The following is a 21,705-nucleotide window of genomic DNA, read 5'->3' as shown; positions in this document are numbered from 1 at the left end:
CGCGTCAGGGACAGTAGAAGATGCCAGTCTGAAGGCTCAGCCCCTGGGATGCACACGGAGCATGTGGGCTTCTAAGGAGGTGTGGACCAGGACAGAATAACAACCCACCTCAGGAGGCAGTGTTGCTGAGGGGAAATGGAGGCAGGAAGGTTGGGGGCACCCCTGCATCAGGTTTTTTTAGATGAAGACCAGCTGGTTGTGTCAGATGCCCTGGGTCAAACTCAATACACCGCTGAGCCTTTACGATGTCCTTAACAGATATGGATTATAGGCCACCCAACACCGTGGGCACCTACATCCACACACCTGTCCTTTGTGGCAGAACTGCGCACCGCATCTTATTTGTCCCTAGTCTCAGACTCTCACACAGCGCCTGCCGGAGAAGGCAACTGCCACTGCCCTGAGAATGTCACGGTAGAGACAGGTGGGCAGGGCGGCTTTCTCTCAGTGAGTGTTTCTCTTGGCACTAGTATACAATCTGGCATTTTTAAAGGATCAGCAGGTTCAAGTTAACGTTAGGAAACACACTTCAAAGAAGTGTGATAAAAATGGGAAATTCTTATTCAGTCTCTTCTTTGCTGACATGGCTACAGGCAAAGCTCCACACTGGAGCCGAGAACCCCAGTCTGTGAAATCTGGTGTAACACCGCGCCTTGCGCACGTAGCTCGCACACACACAAACATGCGCGCACGATAGAAAATATATTTCTAGAGGCTTGTGGCAGATGGCAGTATTTTGTAGTAAGAGCCCAAACACTTTCCCTTCTGTTTCTCCCTCATTGTTCCAATCCTCATGTCCTTGCCGAAGCTTATTTCGAGGATCTTTTCCGATCAGGAAGGACAGTGCCAGACAATCCCACCTCATCCGTCCTGTCTGGTCTTCTCGCAGGATTCAAAAGACAAAATTCGTGCCTCTCCTTGGAGGCCACCCTGAATCAAGCAAACCTACAAACCCACAACCTACTAGATGCTGAGCCAAACTCTTGTCTGCTCTTTTCCTGCTTTCCTGAACCAGCAGACTTCTCAGTTCAAATACTCCTACTTTGGAAAGTCATGCTAGAGAAACAGGGATAGAAGATTGCTCAAACTCTGAGATCAAACCCAAGGGCTAAAATAGAAGTACCTCGCCTGTTTTCTTCGTAGAATGAATTGTTACACCTGGAATTCATTTCCAGTTTTCTTTCTCTCTCCTTCCCCTCCGATTCATGTGGCCAGCTAGTGTCATTCTTTATCCTGGCCCTTTCGGAAACTCCCTTCAGAGGCTGTCTCCTAATACGCTATGAAAGCATCTGCTTGGCTGGACACTCAAACTAGCGAGACCCTGCTTCTACCCTGCAAAAACCTGATGTGCCCCACAGCATCATTTCTGGCCACACACAGGGGACGTCCTCACCTGCTGCTGCTGTCCCAGCTGCGAGGCACTCCGGTTCTCCCGCCTCTGGTGCTGGCTGCACTAAGTCGATCACCTCTTCCGGCTCTGAGTGACCAGAAGCACGCTCTTCCAGAGACCCTGGAGAGTGGCCGTCACACAGGACTTGCTCCTCAAAGTCGTCTTCCAGGGAATCGATGGTCTCTTCAAAAAACAGGATGACATCCTTTTCCTCGTGCGTCAGGTACTTCAGACTCTCGTCATCCTGTACGACAGGTGTGGGGATTGGGAATAAAAGGGAAAAAACAAACAGTCATTTCGCTCAAGAGAGAAAACAAGACAAAGTCGGGATCTGCACCCAGCGCCTGATAGGATCCACAGCCCCCTCGGAGCTCCTGCTGGGGAGAGTCTGCCATTCGGGAGGCCCCATGGACCAACGTGTCCCTCCCCATTTTACCTGAATGAAAAAGAATGCTGCCAAGAAGCTATAGCCAAGAAAGCATCTTAGAACCTATTACAGGCTCTAGCCTATGGTTCCTGATGAGTCAATGACAAGAAAAATAATAATTCTTCAAACCTCCTTGGACCAGTGTTCTCAACTGACTGCTCTCAGATGTCTTCCCCAAGAGCAGCGGGGGACATCTCTGGTCAAAGAGAGTGACATGAATGGACATATTTATGTCCTCTTCCACCGGAAACCTCTCTAAAACAATGGGATTTATTATTTGTTTTAAAGGCACAAGTCACAAAGACAAAAATAGTAGGAAAGGAGACGACGGCCACAAAATGTGGGAAGTTAGGCGGCAGCAGGACAGTTGTAACCAACTCTGAAGACCCAGGGAAGCTGAGTTTCAGCCAGCAGCCGCGGAAAGCCAGGGACCAGCCTGCTGGGGACAGGGGACTCTCCCCTCAGTCCCCCACCCCCGCTCAGGTACTGGAGGTACAAAGCAGTTCTGGGAGAGTGGCAGCAAGTGGACGGTGGAAAGAGCAGAATTGGTTCAGCAGGAATGAGGCACCCTGGCAGAAAACTAGATTTTTTTTTTTTTTTTTTTAAAAGAAGGTAAGAGAGGGATTTGAAGCAGAGCTGGTTGTGATGGAAACAGAGAGTAAATGAAGCCAAACAGATGCTCTAGGGACAGAAACCTGGAAGCTTTCCTGGGGCATCTGAACGTTCAAGGGCCCAAAGGGGTCGGCCCCACAGGTTCCCCAACAGAGCAGCTCAGTACGATCTCCCTACAGATGAAGACCACAGTCAACAAGCCCCACACAGAATTTCTAATCAGCTTCTCAACCTCCTCTCTTAAATATGTGCACACGCAGAAGGATCTGTGAGCAGCTGAGAAAAACCTTTATCATGAAAGACATACCTGAACAAATAAAAAAGAAAGCACTTAACAAAAACAAACTATGGAGAACTGATGACAATTTCCAAACAATGACTATGAATGCCCTCAGAGAGATGAAGAGACACTGAACCCATCAAGAATATGATCCTCTTGGGGTTCCTGGGTGGCTCAGTGGGTTAAAGCCTCTGCCTTCAGCTCGGGTCGTGTTCCCAGGGTCCTGGGATCGAGCCCCGCATCAGACTCTCTGCTGGGCAGGGAGCCTGCTTGCTCCTCTCTCTCTCTCTGCCTGCCTCTCTGCTCACTTGTGATTTCTATCAGTCAAATGAATAAATAAAATCTTAAAAAAAAAAAAGAATATGATGTTCTTAAAAAAAACCAAACAAACCAGAGGACCAAAAGCAGCTCTTATAAATTAACACCAGGACAACAGAGTTGAAAAATGAAATCAAAGCCTACAAGAGAAAGTAGAGAAACAAGTAAAGTAAAACAAATAGACATTTAAAAAAAAATTAAAAAAGAAGGAAGACAAGAAAATTAGAGGATAAGTATGGGAGGGCCAACATCTGATAATGAGGTTCCCAAAAGATAAATCAGAAAAGTAGAGGGAAAGTCTCAAAATAAATAAGTAAGAGAATTCAAGGAGAGGCCACTGAACTGGAGGCTCTGGGTTTCCAGAGTTTGCATGGTGGAAGTCATCATGAGGACAACCTAATGAACAAGAACAAAACAGACTGAAATCTCAGGATGCCACAGACCAAGATCCCAAAATCTTCCCAGAGTGAAAATCAGGTTACAAAACAAAAGACCAAGAATTGAAATAGCAACAGACTTCTTAGCAGTGATATCATTGGAAGCAAGAAGCAAACAACAGGATTCCTTCAAAATTCTGAGTGAACTGAGAACTAGAATTTTATGCCTAACCAAATTACGGTGATGATAAAATAAAGAGGCTTTTAAGACACGTGAGGACTACACAATGGATCCCCCACGTATGCCTTTCTCAGGGTGGTGGGATAGTGTGGCCGCTCCCCTGGACAAGGGAGGAAACCAAGAAAAGACACGGGAGTTGGGGCCCAAGAGAGCATGAGAGACAGCCAAAAGGAATCCCAGGAGGCCAGTGACATTCCCAGGATGTCGGCGGTGCAGTGAACAACCAGTCTAGTTCAGAGCACACCAGAAGGGGAAGAACACAAAACAAGCAAATAAAACTCGGACAGTTATTAACCACAGAAAACTGAAGTTATGAGAAAAGGCATGTCTATGAATCCATTTGTCTACAGTAATAAGCATCCATACACATAGATATATGACTTATATTTGTGTTCACAGTAGCAAGAAAACAAGCAAAACAAGAAACTACAGAATGTCCAACAATAAGGGTGTAGTTAAACACACTGAGGCATGCTCACAGATGGAATGTTATAACCGGTGTTTTCAAAAGAATATAAAGCTAAGTGAAAAAGATGCAGATAGAAAAATGGAGCTGTCTCAATTTGACTTAAATATATGCATATTTAATATTTCCCCCCCACAAGAAATACTGATGGGACATAGAGTAAAAGGTAGACAGTGGCAGTGGAAGGAAGATAAAGGTAAGTAACAGAGGAACAGGGTGTGTTAAAGGTTGTGTCCTCTAGGGGCGCCTGGGTGGCTCAGTGGGTTAAGAGGCTGCCTTTGGCTGGTCCTGGGGTGGAGTCCTGCCTCTGTCCCCTGCGCAGAGGGGCCTCTTCTTCTCCCTCTGCCCTTCCCCCTACTTGTGCTCATGCACTCCCTCTCTCACGTAAATAAACAAATCTTAAAGAAAAAAGTCACGTCTTCTAGTGAGTAGGAAATGGGAGGAGGGTGTTTTCATAACCCTATGAAACTGCTTGACCCTCTATGAGTGCAAACTTTGATAAAACAACAGAAAAAGTGGTAGACGCAAATGTGATTAAGACCTGACCAGGGTGGAGTGGCTGCGTGGCTCCAATGGCTAAGCATCTGACTCTTGCTCTCAACTCAGGTCTTGATATCAGGATTTTGAGTTCAAGCCTGCCTCATGTTGGGCTTAAAAGAAAAGAAAAAAGAAAAAAAAATTGTTGACCTCGGTGGCGCAGGAGAATGCTTTTCACACTGGGATCTGAGAGATAATGACAAATGCTCGCCCACCCAAAGCCCCTGACTCCCGGGCCGCCCACGGAAGGGCCTGCAGGCTTCACAAATTTAGAGACCATTTAAGGCATTTGTTTGTTTTTGGTATTAAATCAAGAAGACGTGCAAATTTCTCAAGCTGCCCAGGCTATGTTAGCTTAATCCCGAAGACAGGACGACTCTGGGCAAGGGGACGGTCTGCAGCCGGGTTCAATGGGCAGACAGACAGAATGGCATGGGCTGGGTCACAGCCATGCGTCTGCTTTGGTAGACACAGACAGTTGTCTCATATGCTGGTCGCTGGTGGGCTTCCGCCTCTGACTCCCCCTCCCCCGCAGGCGTGGGCCAGCATCCTATTGTGATTTTCCATCCGCTCCCAAGAAGACCAAGAAGACAGTGCTACAGTTTTTTCCCCCGCCCCCGTAATACTTCACTGGCTGTTTGGAGATTCTCTTATGAAGTGCCGCCTGTTCCCGTTTCTATCAAGTTGTCTTTTTAAAAAATACAGTACTAGCCAGACATCATTTGTTGGATATACTCATTGCGAATATCTTCTGCTATTCATGGGCTGCTCCCTGCTATTCACTAGCAATTGGACGGGCATCCTGGTTGGCGAGGCTTCTGCGATTCAGTGCTACAGTGAGTCTGGAATGAATCTCTGTGTATGGTGTGGTCAAGGGTCATTGTTTTCTAAATTGATACCCAATTGTTTCAGCACCAGGCCTTGGAAAGACCTCCTTTCTCCCCTACAGGTCCCCCTGGTTGTATGTCAGGTGACGGTCCACGTGTTGGGTCTGTTTATCAATTCTCTTACCTGCCTACTTGTCTATTCATATACCAATTAAACAGTTCTATTTTTTAAAGGATTTTATTTATTTGAGAGACAGAGTGAGTGAGAGACAGCGTGAGCAGGGGTAGGGTGGGGCTGAGGGACAGAGGGAGAAGCAGGCCCCCTGCTGAGCAGGGAGCCTGATGTGGGCTCTATCCCAGACTCCGGGATCATGACTTGAACCGAAGGCAGACACTTAACCTGACCGAGCCACCCAAGAGCCCAGGTTGCTTCCATATATCTTGACTATTATAAATAATATTGCAACAATAACATGCTCACCCAAAGTGCATGAGGGCTCCCTTTTCTCCACATCCTCGCCAACACTTATCTCTTATCTTTTTGGTACGACTCATTCTGGCAGGGATGAGGCGATAGATACTTCACTGTGGTTCTGATTTGCATTTCCCTGATGATGACTGATGTTGAGCATCGTTTCGTGTCTGCTGGCCATCTGGATACCTTCTTTGGAAGAATGTCTATTCAATCCACTGTCCATTTTTACTTTTTATTTATTTACTTTTAAAGATGTATTTATTTATTTTAGGGAGAAAGAGAGCAGGGGTGGGGGCAGAGGGAGAGAATCTCAAGCAGACTCCGTGCTTGATCTCATGATCCCGAGATCACGCACTGAGCTGAAACTAAGAGTCGGATGCTTAACCAAATGAGGTACCCAGACGCGCCTTAAACACTGTTTTAATTATAAGTTTCACTATCTGGCAGTTTAAAAGCCTTCCACTATCTGGCAGTTTAAAAGCCTTCCAGGTTTGCTGTTCTTTTCTAAGTCTGTGCTAGCTCTTTTGGTCCTTTTTATGTCCATGTAAATTTTAGATTCAGCTTGTCAGTTTTCCATACATCCAGATACACACACACCTCTGCTGGGATTTTGGAACTATACAGAAGTTCCTTAAATGAGGAGAACTGAATTTTCCAATGTTTTTTGAATCCTCAAATATGGCATACATCCTCCCTTATTTAATTAGTGGCTCTCAAGCTGTGGGCCTTTACCAGCAACTGTAGGAGCTTAGCACAGCACTTAGAACTACAAATTCTTGGGCCCTACCTCAGATGGGCTGAATTTTGTAAAGCATTAAGGGCCTCGAGTCTGTGCGTTAACATATGCTCTGGGAAATACTGATGCACTAACGTTGGCTAGGCACTGATTTGGTTCTTCAGCATTCCTCAAGAATGTCTTGGGGTTTCCAGTCTGAGATTTTATGCAGTTATCATTATATGTCTTCTTAGGTATTTGATGTTTTTTTTTTGATGCTAATATAAATGCTGTCACTTAAAAAAATTTTTTTTTAAACTTTTAGGTGTTTTTTTTTTTTTAAAGTAAAGGTTACCTCCAACGTGGGGCTCAAACTTATGAGCTGGAGATCAGAGCTGAATGCTCCACTGACTGAGTCAGCCAGGTGCCCCTAAATGGCGTCACTCAAAATTTTTTCTAATTGCTGTTGGTATATAGAAATATAAAGTACACTCATCTTGTAATAAATAAATTCAATTTGTTGTGTAATCCTGGCAACTTATTTGTAGATTCTTTTCAATTTTCTACACACACATGGTGTCTGCAAATGAGAGATTTTTCCCCCCTCCTTCCATTCTGCTCACGTCCTGTTCCATTTTTTCATTTGCCTTATCTCGCTGGGTTCTCAAGTTGGCTGAATACAAGTGGCCTCTTTGTCTTGGTCCCAGTATCAGAGAGAAAGCTTTCAATATTTCTCTATTAAGTATAATGTTTGACATAGGGTTTTCTTTTTCTTTTTTTAAATTTTATTGTTTGTTTGTATGTTTACTCTTTTTAAAAAAAAAGATTTTATTTATTTATTTATTTGACAGACAGAGATCACAAGCGGGCAGAGAGAAGGGAAGGGAAACAGGTTCCCCGCTGAGCAGAGAACCCGATGTGGGCCTCCATCCCAGGACCCTGGGATCATGACCTGAGCTGAAGGCAGAGGCTTTAACCCACTGAGCCACCAAGGCGCCCTGTTTACTTATTTTTAAGTAAAGTCGACCCCCAAAGTGGGGATCAAACTCACAACCCTGAGATCAAGAGTCCCACACTCTACCAACTGAGCATCAGGCACCCCTGCTGTAGATTTAAAAAAAAAAAAAGGCTTCTCATCAGATTAAGAAAGATTTCTTCTATTCCTAATTTGCTGAGTGTGTTGGTTTTAATATAATGAATGGGTTTTGAATTTTGTCAAATCATTTTCTTTACATATTAGAGTGATACTCAGCTGGGGGTGCTGTTACCCTTCACAGGGCGCTTGGCAATGTGTGGAGACACTTTTGGTTATCACAACTGGGTGGGTGTCACTGGCCTCTAGCAGGTAGAGGGCTCAATAGCCCACAGGGCACCAGACAGCTCCTCACAGAAAGAATGATCTGGCTGGGGGCACCTGGGTGGCTCAGTGGGTTAAGCCTCTGCCTTCGGCTCAGGTCATGGTCTCAGGGTCCTGGGATCGAGCCCTGCGCATCGGGCTCTCTGCTGGGCGGGGAGCCTGTTTCCTCCTCTCTCTGCCTGCCTCTCTGCCTGCTTGTGATCTGTCTGTCAAATAAATAAATAAAATCTTTAAAAAAAAAACAAAACAGTAAGAATGATCTGGCTGAGGAGGTTGAGGACACAGGATCGTACGCTTTTCCTCTTTTATTCTGCTAATGAACTGAATTACGACGACTGATTTTCAAATATTAAACCAACCCTGCATTCTTGGAACAAGTCCAGTCTGGTTGTGATGTTATCTTTCTTATACATCACTGAATCTGATTTGCTAATACTTTGTTTAGAATTTCGGCATCTGTGTATTCACCAGACAGACTGGCTTGTCATTTTCCTTTCTTTGTGATTGGGTTTTGTACACCCTTCTTTTTAAAATGTCAACTTATAAATAAAACAATGTGCCTGCCCTAAGATTTTAATTTTAGTTCCTAGCTTATCTTTTTGCTCCACCTTTCCTGAGATATTTTTTGGGGGAGGCGGGGGGAGACAGAATTTCAGAATACTTTTTCTCCAGCTGAAATGAGAGCAGATTCATTTTAACTAGGTCTGTGTAATTTTACCAGCAGACCTAGCAGTAGACACTCCCTGAGAGCTTCAATACTTCCTCTAAGAACATGGTCAGGGTAAGGGGCATTAGAAGAGGGGCAGGGTACCATGAGGGAAAAGGTGTACCAGGTGTTCCTGACTGAGTACTTTCTATTGAGTGCTGGACCAAGGAAAAGAGAAATGGGTTTTTAAATACCTAGCACAGGGATGCCTGGGTGGCTTAGTCAGTTAAGCATCTGCCTTTGGCTCAGGTCATGATCCCAGGGCTCTGGAATCGAGTCCCATGTTGGGCTTCTTGCTCGGTGGGGAACCTGCATATCCCTCTGCCTGCCATTCCCCCTGCTTGTGCGCTTGTTCTCTCTCTCTCTAACAAATAAATAAAATCTTTTAAAAAAATAAAAATAAAACCCAAAATATGATCATCTACATAACATGTGACTAAAGAATTTACACTTTATTCTGAGAATTTCAGGATCTGGCCCTACCTACTTTTCATATTTCATCTCCTACCACTCTGCCCTTTCTACTCTATTTAGGGGTCGTAAACCTTTTTCTGTAAGGGCAGGGAGTAAATATTTTGGGCTTTGTAGGCTTTATGGTGACAACTACTCAACTCTGGCCATGTAGTGTGTAAGTTACAGGCAGTGTGTTAATGAAAAAGCCTACCTTGTTACAATAAATCTTTATTTACAAAAACAAGTTGGGGGCCAGAGTTGGCTTGTAGGCTGTGGTCTGCCAAGTCTTGCTGTGTACACATCAAACCACCTGCCATCTCCTATGCTTGTTTTCATGTCAGCAGTGCCTGTCTCTGCATAGTCACATCTTACCTCCATGGTGACCACGCCTCCAATACCACCACACCTCCAGCCTTCTCCATAACATCTACTGAATCATACATTCAAATATTTGAGCATCTACTAAGCATCAGGCAATGTAAATGTAACAAAAGTCTACCTGACCGTCTAATGACCGTCTAATAAGAAAAGAGGTAGTTACTTCAGAGTCTGGAAATGGTTCCAATGAGGTGACTTTCCTGTTAGGGAAATGGGTGTCAATTCACACATTTGGGGAAGTGGTCTGACATGGAACACTTTGGCAAGGATATAGTATCTGCTAATAATGTGAAAGAAGTGGGCTCTTAGCATAACAAAGGTCCCCGTAGTTAATAATTACAACCATCAAGGATATTGTTAGGATGACGAGATGATGATAACAGCCATAACCAAACAAAATGTCTACAGAAATAAATTAATGCTCTCTACCCTCTTCCTCCTACTTCTCCTCTCCTAACTCAGTGTTTCAGGAAAGATATGCACAAGAATTCTAGATAATCTACGTTGGTTAGATATACAGACAGCAGAATTAAATGGGCAGCTGGCCTGCAACTACACCTTCAGCTTAAGACACATGTCAACTTCCCACACTGAGCGAGGGGCAGAAACTATGAACAGAGTATATAACCCCCATGGGTCTTTTTTAAAAAAATATTTTATTTATTTATTTGACAGAGAGAGAGAGAGAAGCAGGCAGAGAGAGGGGAAGATGAAGTCTCCCCGCTGAGCAAGGGAGCCCCATGTGGGGCTCGATCCCAGGACTCTGGGACCATGACCTGAGCTGAAGGCAGACACTTAGTGACTGAGCCACTCGGGTACCCCAATAACCCCACGGGTCTAATCCAACTTCAGAACAAGAAACCCCAGCGTAAGTTTTCATTTGAAAAATGGGCTTAGATCCGCTTTCGGCTCAGGTCATGATTGCGGGGTCCTGGGATCGAGTCCCGCATCGGGCTCTCTGCTCAGCGGGGAGCCTGCTTCCCCCTCTCTCTGCCTGCCTCTCTGCCTACTTGAGATCTCTGTCTGTCAAATAAATAAAATCTTTAAAAAAAAAATGGGCTTAGAAAGGGCAGGATTCTGTGTTCTAGGACAGATTGTGGGACCCACAGGCTGAAAGATACAACACATAGATCAATCAGCCTACCTCCCTCACTGGAAGATGGGAACACTGAGCTCAGGGCCAATGAAGTGACCCCAAGGGTCATACAACTCCTCAGTAGAGTGGCTAAGACAAGACCTAGTCTGTTCTTGCTTTTTTGTTTTATCCTATTCATTTCTGTTTTTAGTCACATACTTATTCAAGATCAGAAGCCTGGGTCCTGGAAGACTCAGATTTTTGCATCCTCAACCCATCCAAGGTCTCTCCCCAGAGTTAGAGGCTGGAGTACGTATAGGCTGGCAGGAAGGCTGGTGTGGATTCCCATGCATAGTCTCTGAGCTCAGCCTGGCCTTGAGCACTGACTTCAGGGGCAGAGCCAAAAACAGCTGTGTGCTTGGTCTGCTGCCTAATTCCCCAAATAAGAAGCTGCCCTCCATATGAAGCCCCCTCTGCCTACACCTGGGAGAGGAAAGAAGGCAGAAACCAAAAAAAGCTCCAGAGCCATAGGCAGGGAAACGGTACTCAGGGCCAGAAAAGGGGTGCATGGCCTTGTGCAAGAGAGTTCCTATCTACTCCTCCCGTCCCAGGAGATGCCTGCGCTGTCTCCCTCAGACAGGGATGTGAGAGGAAGACTCGGGCCTTGGGGAAGAGGCAGAGCTTGGAAAGCAGAGGGCATAGGCAAATCCACAGAGCCAGGGAGTAGGTGAGTGTTTGCTCAGGGCTGCGGGAGTTGGGGGAAATGGAAATGACTGCTAATGGGCATGGGGTTTCTTCTTTGGGGGCAGTGACAATGTTCTAAATGTGTCTGTGAGGATGGTTGCTTGACTCTGGGAATCTACTAAAAACCACTGACGGGCATACTGTAAACGGGTGGACTGTCTGGTACGCGACTATCTCAACAGAGCTGTCATGCAGTGAAAACAACAAGGAAGGCAGGGCCTCGTGGGCCCGGGGAGGAGGGAGGGAGCCCTGGCGGTGGTGGCCCCGCTTTGCTGGTGGGGTTTTAGAAGTGGCATTTGCTAACTTAGTTCCAAAGAACTAAGTAGATAGGAAATGAAGATAAATGAAAACAGCAGCTTTCTAGGACTGTTGACAACAGTCAACTGTTGGTAACATTTGCTATAAAAGTCTGTCATCCAGGGGCACCTGGGGATGGCTCAGTCCTAGATATGCCTATAGGAGTGCAGATTTGGGACAAGAGTTTCATTTCAAGGGAAAATGTAGAGAGGACAAAAAATATCTCTGTTTGATTAAACAAAAAAGTCAAGGAAGCCTAAAATACTCATGCTAAACACCTACCTAAAAAAGTACTGAATTAGTTAAGTTTTGAAGCTTTTTCTTTTCTTTTTTTTTTAGATTTATTTATTATTTTAGAGAGAGAGAGTGCAAGCAGTGGTTGGGGAGAGGGACAGAGGAAGAGGGAGAATCTCAAACAGGTTCCATGTTCAGCACGGAACCCGATGTGGGGCTCGATCTCAGGACCCTGAGATCATGACCTTAGCTAAAACCAAGAGTTGAAAGCTTAACTGACTGAGCCACTGAGGCGCCCCTTGTTTTGTTTCTTGTTTAAACAAAGAAATTGGTGTTGTGGGGCACCTGGGTGGCTCAGTTGATTAAGTGTCTGCCTTCAACTCAGGTCATGATATCAGGGTCCTGGGATCAAGCCTCACACTGGGCTCCCTGCTCAGTGGGGAGCCTGTTTTTCCCTCTGTCCATCCCCCAACCTGCTCACGCTGTCTCTCTCATGTGCTCTCTCACTCTCTCTGACAAATAAATTAAAAAAAAAAATCTTAAAAAAAAAAAAAAAGCAAATATGAATATCAAATCACACTCTGCCAAAATAAATACTATAGGCTGCCTACCTAAGAGACAGGCAGTTGAGAACTTCTCAAGAATATTTTTAGATGTCATAATCTTGTTTATGATTTTTTTTTTTGTCTAGAACAGATATGAATTCTATAGGGTTTTTTTTTTCTCCCTCACAAGGAGTTGCCACATTATCTTAACCTGCAGTGAAGTCAAATTTCTTTGTTTCATTTAAAAATAATTTATTTAAGAGAGAGAGAGCACAACTGGGTGCAGGGGGTGGGGGAAGGGAAGCAGGAGGAGAAGCAGACCTTGTGCTGAGCATAGAGCCTGACTCGGGGCTCAATCTCAGGACTCTGAGATCATGACCTGAGCAGAAACCAAGAATTAGTCTCTCAACTAACTGAGACACCCAGGTGCCCCAATCCCAATTTCTTTTTTTCTTTTTTAAAGATTTTATTTATTTATTTGACAGAGAGAGAGACATCGAGAGAGGGAACACAAGCAGGGAGAATAGGAGAGGGAGAAGCAAGCTTCCCACTGAGCAGGGGGCCCAGTGAGGGGGATCCCAGGACCCTGTGATCCTGACCTGAGCCGAAGGCAGATGTCTAACAAACTGAGCCTTGCATTTGCTTTTTTCACACACCAAAATGACCTTCCAGACACTTGAGCAGGGCTTCACTGACCTAAGCTGAGGAGCGATGCCCCCACCCCCGCAGCTGAAGGGAACCGGGGCAAAGAGAAGCACATCAGCCTCGGCCTCTGCGCAGTTCTCCACGTGGCTGTGCATGCTGTGCTGACCTGGGCCCATCACCCCCACCCCAAGAGCAGAAGTGCACATGGCGTGCCCCACAGCCTGGGGTAAGGGCTTCATTATGGTCTAGGCGTCCCTGCGGTGAGGTTTCCCCAGCACTAACTGAACCCTGTACTTCTGGCCGGAAAGAGACACAAACTGACCAGTGGGCGACCAGATGTGCACCCAGTTTTGATTATAGATCTGATGATTCAAGGCTTCCAAGGATCACCGCTGGGCTCCCTGCAGCCTGTAACTTCCCTCCGCCAGCAGTATCAGGAAGGAGTCCTGACGAAGATGCACCCCCACCAGGCGTGGGCCAGCCATTGAGCCCCCACCCCCACCCCAGACCCCTCCGGAGCCCGCAGTGCTGACCCAGATCCTCCCATGGCACCCAATTGCGAGTTCATGCAAGGCTGAAAACCGCCTTGTGCTCATCATCTACCATCGCGGTAGTTTGGCTTTGGGGTTTACTGAATTGAACTTTTGCAAAAGCTATTTGTGCTTTGTCATAAAATGGCTGCTTTGACTTGGCAAGTGAGGCCAGTATAGAAAGGAAGATGGGTTCATTGTTGACCAGTCTTTTTTTTAAAAGATTTTATTTATTTATTTGGCAGACAGAGATCACAAGTAGGCAGAGAAGCAGGCAGAGAGAGAGGAAGGGAAGCAGACTCCCTGCTGAGCAGAGAGCCCGATGCAGGGCTTGATCCCAGGACCCTGAGATCATGACCTGAGCTGAAGGCAGAGACTTAACCCACTGAGCCACCCAGGCGCCTGGCCAGTCTTTTTAAAGATTTTATATATTCACTTGAGAGAGAGTATGCACACGAGCAAGGGAAGGGACAAAGGAGAAGCAGACTCCCCACTGAGCAGGGAGCACGATGTGGGGCTCCTTCCCAGGACCCTTATATCATGACCCAAGTGGAAGGCAGACGCTTAACTGACTGAGCCAGCCAGGCACCCCTGCTTCTTCTTTCCATCCTAGGTTCTATTTCCTTTCCTTGCAATCACCCGACCCCTTATGTGTCCCAATGCCACGTAGGACCCAGACTTCACCTAACCCAGCCACGCAGGCAGAGCTCACCACTGCTTGCTCTACCTTCTTATTCCATGACAAATGGGTGAGGCCAAAAGGCAATCAAAGGCTTTGGAGAAGGAAGGGGGTAATCAGGAGCTGACAACTGCTGCCTGACCACAGGCTTATTATGTGACTACAGGGCCCTGACGTTTGTTAACTCAGGGTTAAGGGAGGGTTGTAGGACCCTGCACTGAGTAGATCATCTCCAAACACGTGCTAATGAATCTGGATCATTGTTTGGCCCCAAGTTAGAGATAAAAATGAACAGGAGGTATGCCTGGGGATTCGAGGTGCTTCTAATCTGCCCTCAAAGAAGCATGTGCATTAACAAGTCCCTTCCGAGCTAGAGTTTCCAACTCTTTCCAAGCAGGTGGTCACTTTCTCTTCTAGAAGAAGCCCCAGGAGGCCTGCAGGCTGCAGGGCCGCACACAGCAGTGGCACCCAAGCACACCAGCAGGGGGCAGCCATCTTTCCCTGGGCATTTCATGAGATGGGTGCTCCAGATCCAACCCAGCTTGAAGGAGTTAAGAATATAGGGAACCCTACACCCAAAGTTTCCTTTGCTCCGTAAACAGCTATCATATATGAATGTCTCCAGATTCTTCTCAAAACTTTTATCCTGAATCTGTATTACGGACTGAGGATAAATTTCTAGAACCATCCTCCCAGATTCGTGAATATGTGCTGCCTTGCGTTGCATTTAGTCATCCTTCTCAAGTTCCAGAGAGGGAGAAAAAACACGTTCAAAAGGTATCTTCTTACTCAAGTATTTCAAGATTTGGCTAATCTGGTCTCATTCTAGCTCTGTCTTTCATTAAAACGTGTTCAGAGGCAGAATTCCTTACAAGAGAAATAAAGTACATATCCAAATACAACCAGCCTCTTGGTAATACAGACCACATCCTCTGCCCTCCTGGAACAGCCCCGGTCGTCATGGTGGCCATATGGGCAGCCAGAACAAGCCTACTGAAGCATCTATTTTCATTTTTAGCTTGCACTGGCTCAGGAGAAAAGTTTCCATTGTGTAAAGATCTGTTACAACCCAGGCAACCCTTCCACCAGTGTTTGAGAACATTAGGATACTCTCATTTAACACCAGGCATTCGTGTTTTATCTTCTTTTAAAAAATAACCTTGCTTAAAAGAAATGTTTCCCTAAGGCAAAACTAGGTGATCTCTTATTTAAAGAGCCTTCCAAGAGGTACACGGAATGCAAAACAGTGTAAAGGCCTGAAAGCACAGTCCCTGACTAGTCTTTCATGAGGCTGGGGGTTCAGAGAGGCAAGGGTTTGCAAAACTATTATGGTTCAGTCTCATTCCGAAAAAACGGGTCATAAAAAGCCCTGATGATGTAGAATCAAAACATAAAGAGCTCCTCTCCACATTCAGACTCCCTGAAAGTTCACCCGTTTTTGTAATGGTGTGGCTAGTTCACTGGTGAAAGGGGCTGGCTGCTGAGGCAGTGCTTCATTAAAGTTAAGTCCTAATCAAAATGCCAAATTTTCTCAGCGTGCCACTGCTCTCTAAGGAGAACACACAACTGTAAGAGGACACAGATGGCAGCTCAAGTCGGCTTGAGAATCTTCCAGAAAGGAAAACACTTGCAAGCAAGCAGAGGTCTGCAAAGAAGGTGCTGGAACAAGACTGGGATGTGTCCTCCTACAGACACCGAGAAACAGGGAGCCAGGTGGGGCACGTGGCAGGATTACGTGGTCACACCCACCCACGCACGCATCCTGAGAATATAATTTCACTGCGCACTTCTTGAAAGCAGAATCTGCCATGCCGTTCCCACAATTATGCTCCACTGGGTACAGTGCTGGGGCTGCCAGAGAATAAAAGAGTCAGGCATGTTGCAGTCCCACTGCAGGATGGTACCAGAGAGGAAACAACACAGAGGATAGGCATTCTGGACGTTCACTCCAACGTGATGCCCCAGAGTGAGATCGCCAGAATTAGGAAGTGTGTGAGATGCTCAATGCGGGGAGAGGAGTTCTCCCTTTCCCATCTCATCATTAGTGGCCAAAGGAAAAACTCAGAAGACTACTGGTAAGACAGAGACACGACACGGAAAGCATGGATCCCACGAGAAGCTGGGGCGGGATGAGGCAGAATCACATACAGCCTGGAAGCTAAGTGGGCACTCACCAAGGAGGCTGTGGTCAGGAAGGGCGGACTATATGCTGGCCGGCGCGTCCTCACAGTCACCCTGGGGAAGAATTCTTATCCCAGCACCCCTGTTTGTAACTCGGGAAGAAAACTACTGAGGAACACAGTGACTGATTAACTTTCCCAGATTCCAAAGGCAATGAATTTGAATTTGAACTCAGGCCTGTCACTAATATGCTGTGTTTATGACTATGTTGAACAGTTTCTTAGGATACAGACTGCTTAGTAAGAGGGAAGCAACTTGAAACATGCATAATGTGGGTTTTTTTTTTGATTTCAGAGAAATTATAAGTATACTGGGGAATGTCCTGCTGATACCTATTCAAACGCACTGTAAAACCTATTTGGACCAACACTGATGGCTCAGAAATCCTTCCCCAAAGATAGTTAATGCTGTTCACTCTACCCACCTTGACCTCCTGATATTTATAAATGTAAAAGATTTGTAATCTCTCCCACCTTTGAACCTAAAATTTCTAAAGGCAGAGGCTTAACTCACTGAGCCACCCAGGCACCCCTCATCTGTCTTTTCTACATATTCTTTTATTTTTAAAAGATTTTTTTTTTTTTTTAAATTTGAGAAGGAGAGAGGGAGAGATCACAAGTAGGCAGAGAGGCAGGCAGAGAGAGAGGGGGAAGCAGGCTCCCTGCAGAGCAGAGAGTCCAATGTGGGGCTGGACCCTGAGATCATGACCTGAGCCAAAGGCAGAGGCTTAACCCACTGAGCCACTGAGGTGACCCTCTACATATTCTTTTAATAGGTCCTTTGTATAAACTTAAATTTAAAAAGCAGCCCAGGGGCATCTGGGTGGCTCAGTCGTTAAGCATCTGCCTTCGGCTCAGGTCATGATCCCAGGGTCCTGGGATCAAGCCCCACGTCAGGCTCTCTGCTCAGTGGGAAGCCTGCTTCTCTTTCTCCCACTCCCCCTACTTGTGTTCCCTCTCTCACTGTGTCTCTCTCTGTCAAATAATAAATAAAATCTTTAAAAAAAAAAAAAAGTAAAAACAGCCCAAATTCCCCTTTATTAAGGCTTTCTAGGTCCCCAGATATTCAGGGAGTAATTTGTAATATATGTTTTTTTTGGATGAATCAAATCAGATAGTATTTATTTCATACTACTGTGATGGTTTAAGAAAAGATCCAAGTGGAAATCTATAAAGCTCTATCATTACTATTAACTGCCCTCTTTGCTATATATAGTTATCTTAAGTTCAGCACAATTGGGGTTAATTTTAGGACTCAGTGTATCTGAAGGAAATTCTGCCCCCACTCCAAGGGAGTGAGATGAACAACCGAAACAGTTCTCAGTGGGCCCAACGTTAACCTGTCCTTCCCTCTGTGAATAAAAAGGTCTCTCTCCTGAAAGACGAAGATCTTGAGGGGCAAGGGGTGCAGAAGAGTCACCGTAAAAACTAAAGACCCTTTCTGTAAATGTTGCCAAAGCTTTCTGATGCTGTGTAAGGGCCTGGATCCTGAGAGAAAGGGATACAATAACACTTAACATTTGCAAAGGAGGTAAAAATCGGTTTCAGAGTGAATTTGGTTTTGCCCCATGAAATGCTTCTCTCTTTTCAACATCCCCCCTCGCTTTTTAAAAATATTTTCATTTATTTATTTGAGAGAGAGACAGAGATAGGCACAGAGATAGTGAGAGAGAGATCAGGGAGGAGAGGGAGGGCTGAGCAGGGAGCCCGCCCCAGGGCTCGATCCCAGGATTCTGGGATCAGGACTCGAGCTGAAGGTAGACGTTTAATCAACCGAGCCGCCCAGGTACCCCTCAACCTCAACTCCTTTTAAAAAAAGATTTTAATTACTGATTGATTTAGAGAGAAAGAGAGAGCATAAGCAGGGGTGAGGGGCAGAGGGAGAGGGAGAGAGAATCTCAGATGGACTCTGCACTGAGCTTGGAGCCTGATGTGAGGCTCGATCTCACGACCCCGAGACCATGACCTGAGCCAAAATCAAGAGTTGGATGATCAAACCGATGGAGCCATCCAGGCACCCCTCCTTTCAGCCCTTTGAGCGGAAAGGCAGTGGGCCTTTGCTGGGTGGGTTACAGACGTCAGGCACGGTCCTCTCCGAGTCTCAGCAGCCGGATTACCGGCCACAGCATGAGATCTGATTTGAGTGGAACGTTCTGCATCTATGCAAATCTTAAGATGATTACAAACGAAATGCCACTCCACAAAGCAAGTATGTCGAGACGTCAAGCTTGTGAACCCAAGAAGGTAAGCTATTCCTCAAAGAGGAGGGGGCTGCACAAAACCAGGCAGCCAGAGCATTAAAGAAAGCAGTCACTCACCAAAGTCAAACTCCTGGAGCGGGAGCTGCTGCTTCGACTGTCCAGGCTGCCCCCTCTGCTCAGGTCGCTGAGACCGCAGCTGGGGGACACATCCGAGTCCATCTCCGAAGAGTCTGACTGCTGGCGGTTCACAGGCATCCCCACACACACCTCCACCGCTGGCCCAGTCACAGGAAGTGGGGGAGGGGCCAGGGTCCCATTCCCTCTGGAGAAACCAAGCACAGGGGGACAGCTGTTAGAAAGCCCACACAATGAATGCTTTAGCCCTCCGAATGAAAGGCTCAGCATGGGTCAGAATCATCTCAATCTGCAGCCTCAACCATCAAAACAAAGGGAATTAGGAGCCCCTAAGTCAATGTGTCTGCTCATTTTCATTTCTCCTTTATATCTCTTTTCATCATGAAGATGTGAATCATTTTTTAAGGAAAAGATGAATGGACTAACAATTACTTTGTCGCTGAAAAGTTAATAGGATAATGTTCTGGCTCCCTCCTTTGCACCGAGGACCTGTACTATCATGCTCTTTCCCACGTGGATTCAGGACTTCCTTGTGCTCTTTATTGATGCTAGTCTCTTCTACCTCAGACACCACCACATTATGGCTCTTTTTCCAGCTCCACTGCAGTTCAGAGTTCAGTGAAGTGAAAAGAGCTAGTAAATCGTGAATTAAAGTCTGGTTGACATCTCTGAGATTCCAGGCTCTCTGGGGGCTGAGAGGCTTTTGCAATTTCTACATAATATTCTAATGTACGGTAAGTTACCACTATAAGGAAGTTCATACTTTTTACTTTCAGGAACAAAGATAGGAAAATTTCCCCTACCAGCCCCTTAGTTTCATACTCTGACTCTTTTAGCAGGAAATTCAACTCAGTCTCTGAACAATGGACAATGGGGTTCAACAATACCTTCTAGAAGACCAAACAAGATTAATAGGGAATAAGGGAATAAGCCTCTTGTGGAGGCTTAGGGCAAGTGGAGAGATACAAGCCCACGTCATTTATTCCTAAATTGAAAATACTGCCAGGTGGCCTTACGAACCCCTTTAAGAATACTGAGGGGCATGTGAGCTCAGATAACCATTGGCAGAACTGTGTGCATACACGTGCACACTCATGTGTGCATTAATTTTTTTTAATTTATTTGATAGAGAGAGAGAGATCGCAAGTAGGCAGAGAGGCAGGCAGAGACAGAGAGGGAAGCAGGCTCCCTGCTGAGCAGAGAGCCTGAGGTGGGCCTCGATCCCAGGACCCTGGGATCATGACCTGAGCCGAAGGCAGAGGCCTAACCCACTGAGCCACCCAGGCGCCCCTGTGCATTAATTTTTAATAGAAACATGACCACCTGGGGAGAAAACCTAATCAGTATGGAATACTTTTGGGTGGACTGTGTTGTTTAAAACTTCTAAAATTAGTGTAAGATCTTCTTAGGGAAATCCTGAAGGTGTGAGAACAGCTTAGAAAAGAAACTCTTCCTCGCCTGGTTTCTCTTCATTTTTCAGGTGAGTCAGCTTATGTTAACTGGCAGTTTAAGAGCAAGGCTAGGGAGCAGAAGATTCTGAGCATATACATACTTTTTGGAAGTCACCATTATTCCAAATGGTTTAAAAAAAAAAAAAAAAGCTTAATGTGTTAAAGGTGTTTCTTTTTTTTTTTTTAAGATTGATTGATTGATTGATTTTGAGAGAGAGCGAGAGAGCGAGCATGAACGAGCACAGCCAGGGAGAAAGGGAGAGTGAGCTTAAGCAGACTCCTCGCTGAGCAGGGAGCCTGGAGCGGCTTTGATCCCAGGACCATGGGATTACAACCTGAGCTGAAATCAAGAATTGGACGCTTAACTGACTGAGCTACTCAGGCACCCCCCCAAAATGTTATAGGTTTTAAAATTTGTGTAACAGCAAGCCTAAACAGTGCACAGACGTCATCTAAACCATCTAGCCATCTATGTAGCTAATAATATGCGCCTTCCCTGGGCCGCTGAGTAGCTGGGGACTGGGTGAGGTGGACCCATGGATGCTAATTCATTCCTGAACTAAGCAAGTCACTGCTCCAGGGAAAGGAGGGAGATGTGGGGCAGTAAATCTTCCCCTGACACAACAAGGAGGTGAAAGATGGGGAAGTGAGATGCTCATTAGCCCCACATGAGGAAGGAACCCAGTGGATGTGCCTTGTCTGTGGGAAAGGGCCGGGAATTTTGCAACAAGTCTGTGCAGTAGGAACAGCGCTCTGAGGCAGCCCCAGCATGGCCAGAGGGCAGTAACCTACCAGATCGAGAACACACCTTTTTCTTGTGCTATGACAATTTGAAAAGCTATTCTGACACTGTAAAACTATAACATTTAGATTTTTACAAATTACTACCTTGAAAGAATATGAGGAAGCTAACCATAATTCTCCAGAAGGCAGAAGTTGTCGGGGAGAAAGTGAACACCTTGGTTCAACATCCTTCCCAAGTTCAAGGTGCAACTCTTCTGTGATCTCTTAAGACCTCAAGAATGAGGGGCTCCCCTCATCCCGGTTCCCTGGGAACTAAAAATATAGAATCCCAAGGTGGTCCACTGTGGCGAGAGCAAAGTTTTCTGGAGAGGAAGGGCAAAGACGCAGCCTTCTTCTCTGGTCTGCCCTGGGAAGGGAATAGGGCAGACAGGTTTGACAGGAGTGACTCCCCACATCCCATGAGCCTGGGAGGGTCATTACCACCCTAAAATATTTAGTCTCCTTGTCCAATCATGGGTTCACTCTTTGGGTTTACAGTAAAGTTTAGAACAAACAAGACTAAGAGAGCCCCATAGGTGAAGAAGCTGATTTCTACCAGAGGAGCTTGCTGAGGTCCCAGCAAGTCTGACACCGTAGGAGCAGAAATTTGAGCCACTGTGTTCACTTCCTTTTTTTTCCCTCTTCAA

At 45.9% G+C, this 21,705-nt stretch overlaps 1 protein-coding gene across 1 annotated transcript in view; it reads right to left on the bottom strand.

The window, feature by feature from the left end:
- Window positions 1-21,705, bottom strand: part of PROSER2 (proline and serine rich 2) — a 42,407-nt gene that overhangs the window by 3,189 nt on the left and 17,513 nt on the right. The window contains exons 2-3 of the mRNA XM_004774904.3: window positions 18,807-19,011; window positions 1,394-1,634 (exon numbers count right to left, since the gene is read on the bottom strand). Coding sequence (XP_004774961.1) covers window positions 1,394-1,634; window positions 18,807-18,944 — 379 coding nt within the window. The 5' untranslated portion in view covers window positions 18,945-19,011. The remainder of the gene's footprint in view (window positions 1-1,393; window positions 1,635-18,806; window positions 19,012-21,705) is intronic.

Source organism: Mustela putorius, unplaced genomic scaffold (genome assembly GCF_011764305.1).
Source record: "Mustela putorius furo isolate JIRA1106 unplaced genomic scaffold, ASM1176430v1.1 tig00003913_pilon_pilon_pilon, whole genome shotgun sequence".
NCBI lineage: Eukaryota > Metazoa > Chordata > Mammalia > Carnivora > Mustelidae > Mustela > Mustela putorius.
The sequence above is the reverse complement of the archived record's forward strand: the minus strand, read 5'-3'. Positions and strand labels throughout refer to the sequence as shown.